The sequence below is a fragment of the Dama dama genome, chromosome 28 (genome assembly GCF_033118175.1).
Source record: "Dama dama isolate Ldn47 chromosome 28, ASM3311817v1, whole genome shotgun sequence".
Taxonomy (NCBI): domain Eukaryota; kingdom Metazoa; phylum Chordata; class Mammalia; order Artiodactyla; family Cervidae; genus Dama; species Dama dama.
In genome coordinates this window covers 43,989,461-44,003,510 of record NC_083708.1, presented here as the reverse complement: position 1 = coordinate 44,003,510, position 14,050 = coordinate 43,989,461, and the positions used below count along the sequence as shown (strand labels likewise).

The window sequence follows — 14,050 nt, the reverse complement described above, 5'->3', positions numbered from 1 at the left end:
GTGTGGGGTTTGGTACAGGGCAGTGCTGAAGATTCTCAAATTCTCCCTAAGTGATGGGACAAGTATTCTTTGAGAATGACTTCCGCTTTATTAACAGTTGGAAGAGAGCTTTAAGAAAAATATTGACACGTAGTTTAAAGGGCAATGAAAGAGTAGATTGGCTAGAAGGTATATGAAAGAATGGTCAAAATAAGAGGTAGGGAGTTTCCTTGTGGCCTAGTGGTTTAGACTCGGCACTTCCACTGCCGGGGCCCAGGTTCAGTCCTTAGATGAGGAACTGAGATCCTGCAAGCCACACGGCAGGGCCAAAAATAACTAATGTATATCAAGCACTTAATATTTTCCATTATCCTAAATGCTCTATATTAGTTATTAAATTCTCATCATAGCTACATTAAATAGGTACTGTTCTTCTGATGAGAAGACTGAGGCAACAAGAGGTTGATTAACTCATCTGTGACCACACAGCTAGCAAATATTAAAAATAAGATGCCAGCCTAGGCAAACTGAATCTCTCACTTGTGCTCCGGTTACTGTGTGGCAGTAATGATGAATTAGGGAAGACTTCCTGAATTCTGAGAAATTTCATTAATTTTTCTTACTAAAATCAATAATAAATACTTTCATGTCAGGTCATAGTACAGCATAGATGGTCAGTCCAACTTACCATCTCACTAAAAAACACCCAAAATTGATACATAAACCCAAATTTAAAAAAAAATTTTAACATGCTAACAAGCTGGCAGGAAAGTAAAAAACACTGAGGTGCCTAAAATCAAAAGAAAATGTGGGCCTAGAGAGGCAAGCTGAACCATGAAGTCGATCTTGACTCATGATGTTCACTGATCCTGAGGACCTTGCTTTTGATTTCATAGGGTTGTGGGGATGGAGACACAAGTCAAAGTCCAGGGCCTGACCAAGGAAGGAAGGCTAATAGGAGACTTCAGTGACCCATAGATCCACTGCCTCCTCCGTCACAGATAAGAAAACCTATTAATAATTTCTCATTCCCTAGGGCTAGTAGCTCTTGCCTGGAAAATCCCATGGACGGAGGAGCCTGGTGGGCTGCAGTCCATGGGGTCTCGAAGAGTTGGACACGACTGAGCGACTTCACTTTCACTTTTCACTTTCATTCATTGGAGAAGGAAATGGCAACCCACTCCAGTGTTCTTGCCTGGAGAATCCCAGGGACGGGGGAGCCTGGTGGGCTGCCGTCTATGGGGTTGCACAGAGTCGGACACGACCGAAGCGACTTAGCAGCAGTAGCAGCAGTACTAGTAGCAGAGGAAAAAGCCTAAGAATTTGTAACCACAAAACAGACCTTCATTTGGGCTTCTAGTCCAAATTCATACCATTGGAGTGGTATCAAAGAAATGTCAAGGTAGGACTAGGGTTTAGAATGATCCTGGGTTGGTGGTGCACCCAGATGCCTAGCAGAATCAAAGCAGTCCCACCCTAAAGGAGCCAGCCTTAGAGTCAGATGTCACCGCATCCAAGTGCCCCTTGAAAGTGAAAGTAGCTGTCTGCAGAGGCATCTCCAGCTCAGTGGTTCTCAAGTAGAGGCAGTTTTGCCTCCCACGGGACAATTGGCAACATCTGCAGGTATTTTTGAATGTCATGACCCAGGGACAGATGCTACTGACATCTAGTGGGTAGAGACGCTTGTTCCTTGGAAGAAAAGCTATGACAAACCTAGACAGCATATTAAAAAGCCAGAGACATTAGTTTGCCAACAAAGGTCTGTATAGTCAAAGCTATGGTTTTACCAGTAGTATGTGTGGATGTGAGAGTTGGACCAGGATGTGAGAGTTGGACCATAAAGAAAGCTGAGTGAAAGAAAGAAAAAAGAATTGATGCTTTCAAACTGTGGTGTTGGAGAAGACTCTTGCACAGAGTCCCTTGGACTGCAGGGAGATCATACCTAATGTATGATCAATCCTAAAGGAAATCAACCCTGAATATTCATGGGAAGGACTAATGCTGAATCTGAAGCTCCAATACTTTGGCCATCTGATGCGAAGAGTCGAGTCACTGGAAAGGACCCTGATGCTGGGAAAGACTGAAGGCAGGAGGAGAAGGGGACAACAGAGGAAGAGATGTTTGGATGGCATCACCAACTCCATGGACATGAGTTTGAGCAAACTCCGGGAGATGATGAGAGACAGGGAGACCTGGCATGCTGCAGTCCAAGGGATTGCAAAGAGTCAGACACAACTGAGTGACTGAACCACAACAAAGTGGGTAGAGGCCAGTTTTGTTTAGTTGCTATATCATGTCTGACTCTTCGGCCACCCCGTGGACTGTAGCCTGCCAGGCTCCTCTGTCCATAGGATTTTCCAGGCAAGAATACTGGAGTGGGTTGCTATTTCCTTCTCCAGGGGATCTTCCTGATGCAAGGATTGAACCCGTGTCTCCCGCATTGCAGGCAGATTCCTTATCACTGAGCCATCAGGGAAGCCCACAGAAGAGCCGGGAATGCTGCTAAACATCCTACACTGCACAAGACAGCCCCCTACAACATAAGTATCCAAAATATCAGTGGTACCAAGGTTGAGAAACCCTGGACATACACTCCGTATATGGCCTGAAAAGAAAACAGCAGTGTGCCTACTACTTCTCTTTATGGCAAGAAATAAATATGGTTATTAATGCATTGATACCCTACTATGTATTCATTCATTCATGTTACAATTTTTACTTCTATGAAGCTAGCTAGTAGTCACCAAAAATCCTCAGGGTAGTTTCCCCCTGATTAATTACTCTCAAGCCACATGTTCCCTATATTTTCAACTTTTTTCTTTAAAGCAAGATATGAAATTTTATATTTAACTGTTTGTTTCATGTTGTTTACTAACTCCCATTTTTCTAGTCCATAGCTATCTTTTTAAAAACTGAGATGTAATTGACATATTAGTTTCAGATGTAAAACATATCAATTCAATATTTGTATATATTGCAAAATGATCACCACAGTAAGTCTAGTTAACATCTGTCATATTTTTGTAACATAATTACAAAATCTTTTCTTGTAAGATTGATTCTCTTAGCAACTTTCAAATATGCAGTAATTATGAACTGTAATCACCAAGTTGTGATTAATGTAATACTTAATCATAATACTTAAATGTGATCAATGTAATGGTTTACATTTCCATGATTTATTTACTTTAGGTTTATACCTTTTGACTCTTTTCACCTGTTTCATCCACCCTCTACCCTCCTACCTCTTGCAACCACCCATCTGTTCTGAGAACTTGTCCTTTTTGTTTCTCAAGATTCCACACGTCATTGAGATCATATGATGTTCATCTTTCTGACTTACTTCACTTAGCATAGTACCCTCAAGGTCCATCCATGTTGTCACAAATGGCAAGATTTCCTGTTTTTATGGCTGAAGAATATTCCATTCATACATGTACCACATTTTCCTTGTCCATTTATCCATCTATGGACACTTATGCATCCATATCATGGCTATTGTAAATAATGCTGCGGAAGAATATGGAGGTGCAGATTTCTTTTCAAGTATTTTCATTTCCTTCAGATAACTATTCAGAACTGGAACTGATGGATCATATGGTAACTCTTATGTTTAATTTTCTGAGGAACCTCCATACTGTTTTAGAGGTTTGGAATTTGAATGACAATATTAATTTTACTTGAATACTGTATAGCCACCACTTTAAGAACTCTTCCCCACTTTCACAATAAGCTTTTCAAAAAGTCAGATATTGCCACTCTTCTCAGAAAAACACAGACAGCCATACACAATAGCCTTCAAATCATGATGCCACCAGATCAGAATTCTCAATGAATAATCAGAACACAGAACTGAGCAGGCTAATAATACAGTAATGAAAAACTTTAGAAAAACTCAGTGACTAGCACATATTAGTTTTATTTCACTCTAAGTTTATCATGTTTAACATTTTCACCTATTTGCTCAATCAACAGGCTAATCAATTTGTCTCCAAATCTAGAGGGCAATTTGACAATTCAATTAGACCAGGTGCTTAAAGCCATCTTGGACAGTCAGTCTGTATGAATCTCTTCTTCTCCTCACTAATACTTTCTGTAACTAGTTTTTACCCTTATCATATGCCACATGCCACAGTTTTAAAACCTCGCCAAGTAGGCCTTCCATCTGCCCAACTTCATTTTATTTTCTTTGAGGGGAGTGACCTGGCCACTGTCCCTAAACCAGTACTGATTACATACAAGGCATTTAAGGGAATTTGCTGAATTGTTTAGAAAAGTTTTCTCCACTAACCATATAACCAGCACCCACCTAGGACTTCTTCCCCTCCATTTCACCCAGCTAGACTCGATTCATGCACACGAATATACCATTATAGTCATTATATTCTCAGTTTAGGTTTTAATGGTTTTGCAACATTAGATGCACAATGTCTTTCCAAGCACCAAGTATGCTTGAAATTGAACACTTTTATAAAGATAATAAAAGTTAATGACTACCCATGATCTACGATCTGACAATACATCTGTTCTTTTTCATCTTGAGATGGTAAAATATCCACCCTCGCTTATTGTGGCACTGTAGGAGAGAAGAAATACAGTCCAATTAATCACTCTTAACTATCAGCTTATTAAGATATGGTTTCCCAACAGGCTTGTCTTACATGACTATTAGTAGGCTGCACGTGTTTTTCTAAGAGTCTTTTTATAATGCAGTTATGTCATAAAGAGACAGCATGGAGTAAAAGAAAACCTAGTGGACTAAAAATCAGAAAATCTAAGTTCTACATTCTAGCTTGATTAAGTAGCCATGAAGGCTTAAGAAGTCATCACCTCTCCAGTCTCTAATTTTCTCATCTGTAAAATGAAAGGACTAGTTGTAAATTAAATAAACAAATTTATGCCAATTTACACCAGACCAATAGTCAGGTAACCATAACCCAAGACCTAAGAATTTCACAAAAAACATTCTAACAGAAATCTTGTCCACATTATCTTAAATCAAACTGCAAAGTTGGGGTTTATGTTACCACTGTTAACCTTAAAAGTATGTTTTGTTGCCTAATAAGTGCAAACAGAGGAGCATGTTTCACATGAAAAAGCAACTGTGACTATAGGTACACATGGATATGCCTAAATTTTGTGGTGAAAATAACCAAAATTTTGACATTAGCTAAACGCCCACTCACAAAGACAGCTATTACACATTCTCCAATTGACAAAAGGGTTGCACTCCAAAAAAAACCCATGAGTTCATTTTTGGGAAGTCTTATAAACGGAACCTAGGTTTCTAGTTTAACACATAAGCACGTAAGTGACCCTTGATGTAGCTGAACTATATAATATTAAATGTTTAAGTTCCAGATCCTGAGACTGGGTCTTGTGTCACATACAAGATGAATTTCCTTCCCTATTCTTGGGGAGAAGACTGGAAGTAAGCAATTATTAAAAGTAATTTACCTTTGTCACAGCCTTCTAGCTCTAACCCTTTCACATTCTGGGAGGGTACACAGCCCTAATTGTGCTTTTGGAACAATCCTATCAGTCCTCCTTAAGGGTTCTCTGTTCTAACAGCCTCCTCCTGAGCCGTCAAACAGTAATTCCACAACTATGGAGCAACTGATGAACATTTCAACAAATAACCCAGAAAATGTTACTTACTCCTGGAATATAACTAGTGCTAAAAGAAGCCACCTATTATTTATTTATAAAAGCAAAAAATACTAGAAATCTAAGTGTTAATTTTTTTTTACAGATCTGGTCAAGTAAATTATGAAACATCTATATGACAGAACATTGTGCCATCATTTTTAAAAAGTTTACAAATAAGGTGCAATAACATAGGAAAAGCTTAATATAAATGATGAATAAATTAAAAAGATACTAAATGCTATGTCCTTTATGAATTCAACTATGGGGAAAATGCATTGAGAAAGATTAGAAGGAAATACAATTATTGGGTAGTATAATTTAGTGCTATTTCCAGTCTACACGAATCCATGCTTTCCATATTTTACCATAATAAATAAGTACCACTTCTGTTATTTAAAAAAAACAAAAACTGGGGTGGGGAGGTGTAAATTCAAATAAATTTCTCATTAATAGGATTTAAGAGCACTATACAGTGCTGTTTATCAGGCAACATGGAAACAGAGCTTTGTGGGCAAGGAGGCATTTCTTTCTTTGACTTTGTTAGGAAAAGAATTTAATTAGGATATTTTAATCATTTTATAAAATGTTTTGTGATTATTAAAATATTATGTATCACTATTGCTGCGGCATTTTATATATTCAATAAAACCTACTACTGAGATTTCTCTTGATTTAGGATACTGGACATGTAATAGATATATCATATAGAAAATAACACAGGCTTGTGATTTAGATGCTTGCTCCCTGGAAGAAAAACTATGACCAAACTAGACAGCATATTAAAAAGCAGAGATACTATTTTACCAACAAAGGTCCATCTAGTCAAAGCTATCATTTTTCCAGTAGTCATGTATGGATGTGAGAGCTGGACTATAAAGAAATCTGAGGGCCAAAGAATTGATGCTTTTGAACTGTGGTGTTGGAGAAGACTCTTGAGAGTCCCTTGGACTGCAAGGAGATCCAACCAGTCCATCCTAAAGGACATCAGTCCTGAATACTCATTGGAAGGACTAATGCTGAAGCTGAAGCTCCAATACTTTGGCCACCTGATGCAAAGAACAGACTCATTTGAAAAGACCCTGATGCTGGGAAAGATTGAAAGCAGGGGGAGAAGGGGATGACAGAGGATGAGATGGTTGGATGGCATTATCAACTCTATGAACACGAGTTGAGTAAGCTCCGGGAGTTGGTGATGGACAGGGAGGCCTGGCGTGCTGCAGTCCATGGGGTCGCAAAGAGTCAGACACGACTTAGCAGCGGAACTGAACTGTGATTTAGACAAATAGGATAAAAACATTATATAATGAAAAAGTCTTCATCCCATCTTACGCTTTCCCAGATATATATAGCATGTCTCTGGCCCAGAAACTTTTCTTGCATATAACCCTACATATATACAGTATTTACACACTAATAGTAACAGCACTTTGATAATCTTATTTCATTTAATGAACTTAAGAAACATTTACATATCAAAAGTACACATCGATTTCATTCTTTGTAAATGTGAATTAATATTCTATTGGTATGCTGCTGCTGCTGCTGCTGCTAAGTCGCTTCAGTCATGTCCGACTCTGTGCGACCCCATAGACGGCAGCCCACCAGGCTCCCCCGTCCCTGGGATTCTCCAGGCAAGAACACTGGAGTGGGTTGCCATTTCCTTCTCCAGTGCATGAAAGTGAAAAGAAAGTGAAGTTGCTCAGTCGTGTCGGACTCTTCGCGACCCCATGGACTGCAGCTTACAAGGCTCCTCCATCCATGGGATTTGCCGGGCAAGAGTACTGGAGTGGGTTGCCATTGCCTTCTCCTCTATTGGTACAGATATAACACAATTAGCGACCCCTTACTGATATTTATTTCCATTTTTCTCTATAATGAACAAGTCTTCAGTGAACATTCTTGTACAAATATGTTAAATATGTGTACAAGTATCTCCACAGATGAATTCTTAGATGTAGAATTGTTGAGTCAAAGACTTGTGTACGTTTTAAAAGTCTAATATTGCCAAATTGCCTTCCAAAGAATTTGTTTCACTTTATGCTCCAAGAGAACATTTCTAATCAACACAATTTTTTTTCTTTAAAAAAAAAAGCAAACTCCAATGCCATCGATGTCCAGGAAAATAGTGAAGCAGGTTGGGGCAAGAAAATGGCAAATTGGAGAGTGTGTTCAGCATTCCAAGAAGGGACTTTTACTCAGTTCCAGCCTCCTGCTAATGCTTCTAGGGAATCTCTGCCCAACAGTAAATTATCTCATTTCCCAAAAATCAAAAATACTGACTTCTAAGCGAAATCTCCTGATTTTTTAAAATGTTGACAACTTATTCAACATTTACAACTGGCATGACAAACAAAACCCATGTGTGAGTGGGAATTATCTGTGAGCCTCCAACACATAACCTGTGTTTAAAGCTATCATTCTGCCACCAAAGCCAACAAAGACATCACCACAACTGGCTGTGCTTAGCATAGATTTCATTAGATTATATTACCTTTTGTTTTTAGATGAATTAGAAGATGGTTTTTATTAACTATGTGGTCACTAGCCTCTCAAATAACTTTAATTAGACTTATTTTAATCATATTATAGATATAATGATTATAATATCAATAATATTACTCCTGACCAGATGTGTTCATTAGTTTCCTACAATACGCTCCTTTGCCTTCTAGTTTCATTTCTGTAAAATGCTGTATTTCTGTTTTCTTCCTTATATGAAATTACCACATGTTGTAAGAGTTATTTTCCTATTAGTATAATCTTTTACCCAAAGGGGAAGAAAATCTCTAATCACTTTTTTATACTTGCATTCAACATATTCATCTACTTACAGAAGAAATTGTGGGAACAGAATAAATTAAAGACCTGCTGCCTCTAGTTTAAATAGGAATTTTAATCCATATAAAACCTTTTTATATTAACTAAATTCTTAAAGTTTAGAAACTAAAGATAATATAAAAGAATAAACTCTAAAATTGCTAGCTCTATATAAAAATATTCAAATTCATGGATATAAAGCCATGAGATTTGTAAATGTTTTATTATCTCCTCTCCATAAATACCTGCAAAAGGACCAGCCTGACAAAGCCAATGTATGATTATAAACAGAAATAAATGTTTATAAATACTAAAATTATAAGCAACATAATATTAAATAACCTATTTGAAGTTAGAAGGCAATGACCTCTTGTACAAAAATTTCAAAACCCAATGTTTTAAAAACTACTAGCTTCATTTATTATAAATAAAGCATCTGAATTCTAATTTTAAAGCTACTAGTAATTTTAAGAGATTTCCTTGTTTCTAATGTAATCTGTTGAAACATGTTTTCTTAACATTAAAAAAACCAACAATAATGGAAGAGGACCAAAAACATGTATTAAAGAAGTTTTATAACTTAGCAAAGCTTTTTTCAACATACAAGCCTATGTACACGTATATACATTTTGTCTATACTGATATACACATTGTCTATATTTGTCAGTGACAACTACAGTGGTGCTGTATTTGCATATATATGAGAAAATATGCATATAAGAGTCGTTTTACCAATAATGATGCCACAGGATAGTCTATTTTTAGTTTCCAGAGGCAAGGCCCTAAACATTACAAATTCCTCCATTAATATTTTTGAATGTCGGAGTGTTCCTGCTTCCCCCTTAAAAGGTATGCTGTAACTATTCAAATATGTCTTTTCAAAAAAAAACTGATTAGCCCACGCTAAAATTTAAAAATCCAATGCTCTGCATTAGGTATATATCACTTGAATTCAATATTTTAACCATAAAAAGCAAATTTAAGGAAGAATTACATACTTAAATTGTAATCTGCACACTGGATTATGTTTTCAAATGTGACATTACAGTTCATAGATAAAACAATAGTAATGAAAAGAAACATGGTAAAATGTTATTTTATCTAAATATAATTAAAACAAAGCATAAAAATAACTTTGAGACAATAATTCATACAATACAAGCAAAGGCTTTAATATATAAATCAGATGTCACTTCATCAGCTGTTTATTAGTCACATCAGTCTAAACTTTACATATTAAAATACTGAAAAGCTAAAAAACATCATTGCAATATAGATTCAATATGGGAAAATACATATTTGTGGCTTTATACACAATGTAAATTAACCCATTCTATACAGTAGTTTTCCAAAATATAAATGGCACTTTACATGCAATAGGACATACCAGGCTGGATGTCCTAATACAATTTATTATATAGAAAAATAAAGAGAGAACACCTTTTTAACATAACAGTTACATAGGAGATGTGGAATGTAGAATAGGATGCTGCCTTAACACACTCTTGGATAAGATTAAAGAAATGTGAAAAAGGACAGTTTCTATTATTTTCAATTAGCATTTTTGAAATGACAACTACTGTGATTTTATATTTTCTAATTGTATCACAAACTGAGAAAACATAAAAGGGAAAGTGAGAGAGAAAAAAAAGAAAACCTGATCCTTTATGAATTTCAAACATCAGCCCTGCCTGTGGGCTGCATTTGGGCTGCTTTTCTGTTGACAGTTTCCTAAATTACTTCTGCCACTCTGAATTGCGCATCAGCGGTCAGATGAATTTCCCAGACTTCATCATGCCATTGTGTAACCATAGCTGCCACAATGCAGCGCCACAAGAAGCCTGTCCTTGAGTATTTCTTTGCTTGGGTATTCAGGTAACTTGAGCATGTTGATGCTTTAAAAGAAAAATATACCACTATTAAATAGGAAAGCTCTGAAATATTTTATTGTTTTGTCTAGAAGTGAAAACACTACTCAAAATTAACATAAAACCACCCTCTCAAATTTGCATTCAAATTGGAAAACCCTGAAGTAGTATTTAAAAAGGAAAAAAAAACACCAAACCCTGCTGCACTGCAGTTTCCTTTAGTATGCAAATGTACCAGACAAAAATAAGTTCCCTCCAGCCTAAAATAAATAAGCAATAGGGCAATTAAGTTTGAAATGATGGCGTAACTCAGTGATACTTGTGACAGTGTAACTTTAGTGATATTTGAACTATATGTATCCAATCAGGGTATAGGTGGGGCTTCCCAGGTGGCATTAGTGGTAAAGAGCCCACCTGCCGATGCAGGAGACAAAAGAGACATGGGTTTGGTCCCTTGGTTGGGAAGATCCCTGGAGGAGAGCAAGGCAACTGACTCCAGTATTCTTGCCTGGAGAATCCTATGGACAAAGAAGCCTGGCGGGCTACAGTCCATACAGTCGCAAAGAGTCAGACACAACTGAAGCGACTTAGCATGCATGCACACACAGAATATAAGTAGGTGGTTTCCTCAAACATTTTCCCTACCTACAAAGCGGAAGGCGAGAAACTATTAATATCTAGTTCTTCATCAGTGATTACAAAATGAACAGAGATCACTGTTGAGATTTTCCTCTCAATGAAGCAATAAGCAGTCTGACCCTTGATCATTTAAAATTAATCAGACAATTCACAGTGCATTTAAATAAACCAATTTAACATACCATGTGCTTGAAGTAGGTAGAAGATTTGGAGTATATGGCACAGCAGCAATTGTGAAGTTTTGCAATCCACTTCCACCCATGATATTAGCAAATCCACCATGTGGGACCCTGGAACTAAGAGTTCATATCTAGTAAGTTGTAACCATGCAAGAAAAATCTTTGAAATAGATATATTTCAAATTATAAAAATGACTCATATAAAAAAAAATGACTCTTATCTAGCATTCATTAAATATTTGATGAATAAATAAATGGTTTACTTGATTAATTCAAGCAACAGAGGCTTTTATGTGCAATCCAAAATGATTTCCCTGTCTGTGAAAAATATCTAGGCTCAAAGGTTTTTGTTTTGTATTCTTTTACACAGTGGGAAAACCAGAAAATTCTTTACACTTATCTTTCCAGAGATTTACGTTGAATGCATTTTTTTAAATGTTACCTGACATAATGAGAATGCATTTGAATGCAGAGTTCCAAAGAATAGCAAGGAGAAATAAGAAAGCCTTCCTCAGGGATCAATGCAAAGAAATAGAGGAAAACAATAGAATGGGAAAGACTAGAGATCTCTTCAAGAAAATTAGAGATACCAAGGGAACATTTCATGCAAAGATGGGCTCAATAAAGGACAGAAATGGTATGGACCTAATAGAAGTAGAAGATATTAAGAAGAGGTGGCAAGAATACACGGAAGAACTATACAAAAAAGATCTTCATGACCCAGATAACCACGATGGTGTGATCACTTACTTGGAGTCAGATGTCCTGGAATGTGAAGTCAAGTGGGCCTTAGGAAGCATCACTACGAACAAAGCTAGTGGAGGTGATGGAATTCCAGTTGAACTATTTCAAATCCTAAAAGATGATGCTGTGAAAGTGCTGCACTCAATATGTCAGCAAATTTGGAAAACTCAAGCAGTGGCCACAGGACTGGAAAAGGCCAGTTTTATTCCAATCCCAAAGAAAGGCAATGCCAAAGATCGCTCAAACTACCACACAATTGCACTCATCTTACATGCTGGTAAAGTACTGCTCAAAATTCTCCAAGCCAGGCTTCAACAATATGTGAACCGTGAACTTCCAGATGTTCAAGCTGGTTTTAGAAAAGGCAGAGGAACCAGAGATCAAATTGGCAACATCTGCTGGATCAACGAAAAAGCAAGAGAGTTCCAGAAAAACATCTATTTCTGCTTTATTGACTATGCCAAAGCCTTTGACTATGTAGATCACAACAAACTGTGGAAAATTCTGAAAGAGGTAGGAATGCCAGACCACCAGACCTGACTCTTGAGAAACCTGTATGCAGGTCAAGAAGCAACAGTTAGAACTGGACATGGAACAACAGACTGGTTCCAAATCGGGAAAGGAGTATGTCAAGGCTGTATATTGTCACCCTGCTTATTTAACTTATATGCACAGTACATCATGAGAAATGCTTGCCTGGATGAAGCACAAGCTGGAATCAAGATTGCCAGGAAAAATATCAATAACCTCAAATATGCAGATGACACCGCCCTTATGGCAGAAAGTGAAGAAGAACTAAAGAGCCTCTAAATGAAAGTGAAAGAGGAGAGTGAAAAAGTTGGCTAAAGCTCAACATTCAGAAAACTAAGATCATGGCATCTGGTCCCATCACTTCATGGCAAATAGATGGGGAAACAGTGGCAGATTTTATTTTCTTGGGCTCCAAAATCAGTGATGGTGCATGGAACCATGAAATTAAAAGACGCTTACTCCTTGGAAGGAAAGTTATGACCAACCTAGACAGCATATTAAAAAGCAGAGACATTACTTGGCCAACAAAAGTCTTGTCTAGTCAAAGCTATGGTTTTCCAGTAGTCGTGTATGGATGTGAGAGTTGGACAATAAACAAAGCTGAGCACCAAAGAACTGATGCTTTTGAACTGTGGTGTTGGAGAAGACTCTTGAGAGTCCCTTGGACTGCAAGGAGATCCAACCAGTCCATCCTAAAGGAATTCAGTCCTGAATATTCATTGGAAGAACTGATGCTGAAGTTGAAGCTCCAATACTTTGGCCACCTGATGTGAAGAGATGACTCATTTGAAAAGCTCCTGATGGTGGGAAAGAGGGAGGAGAAGAGGACAACAGAGGATGAGATGGTTGGATGGCATCACCGACTCTATGGACATAGGTTTCAGTAAGCTCCAGGAGCTCTTGATGCACAGGGAAGCCTGGTGAGCTGCAGTCTATGGGGGCTCAAAGAGTCAGACACGACTGAGTGACTGAACTGAACATAGTGAGACTACAGAAAGGTGAACAAAGTCAGAAGTCTCACAGTTTCTAATTTTGAAATTTAAACTACAAATCTACAGTAATCAAAACAGTGCGTACTGACATAAAGACAGATAGAAATAGAATGGAGAACCTCAAAATAAACCCTCAAATATACAGCCAAATGATTTTTGACAGGAGTGTTAAGAACATTCAACAGAAAAAGGACAGTCCTTTCAACAAATTGTGCTGAGAAAACTGAATATTCACTACAAAAAAATGAAGTTAGACCTTTTCCTAACACCATATACAGTTAACTCAAAATGAATCAGAGAACTAGATGAAGAGGTAAACCTATAAAATTCTTAGAAGAAAATCCAGGGGAAAAGCTTTATGACACTGGATTTGGTAATGATTTCTAGGATATGATACCAAAGACACAGGCAACAAAAGAAAAATAGATAAATTGGACATAAAATTAAAACTTGGGTGCCAAAGGATACCATGAACTGAATGAAAAGGTGAGCCACAAAAGAAAATATTTTTAAATCATAAATATGACAAGGAATCAATATTGAGAAAATACATTGGCCAAAACGTACGTTAAGTTTCTTCTGCAATATCTTATGGGAAAACCCAAATGAACTTTTTGCCCAACCCAATATATAGAGCTCCTACAACTTAACA

At 37.2% G+C, this 14,050-nt stretch overlaps 1 protein-coding gene across 7 annotated transcripts in view; it reads right to left on the bottom strand.

Annotated features, from left to right (window-relative positions):
* Window positions 1–9,592: 9,592 nt before the first annotated feature.
* HACE1 (HECT domain and ankyrin repeat containing E3 ubiquitin protein ligase 1) overlaps window positions 9,593–14,050 on the bottom strand; it is a 115,327-nt gene continuing 110,869 nt past the window's right edge. For all 7 annotated transcript variants that reach the window (XM_061131897.1, XM_061131900.1, XM_061131898.1 and 4 more), the window contains 2 exons: window positions 11,135–11,248; window positions 9,593–10,340 (listed from right to left, as the gene is read on the bottom strand). In XM_061131897.1, coding sequence (XP_060987880.1) covers window positions 10,238–10,340; window positions 11,135–11,248 — 217 coding nt within the window. In that variant the 3' untranslated portion in view covers window positions 9,593–10,237. The remainder of the gene's footprint in view (window positions 10,341–11,134; window positions 11,249–14,050) is intronic.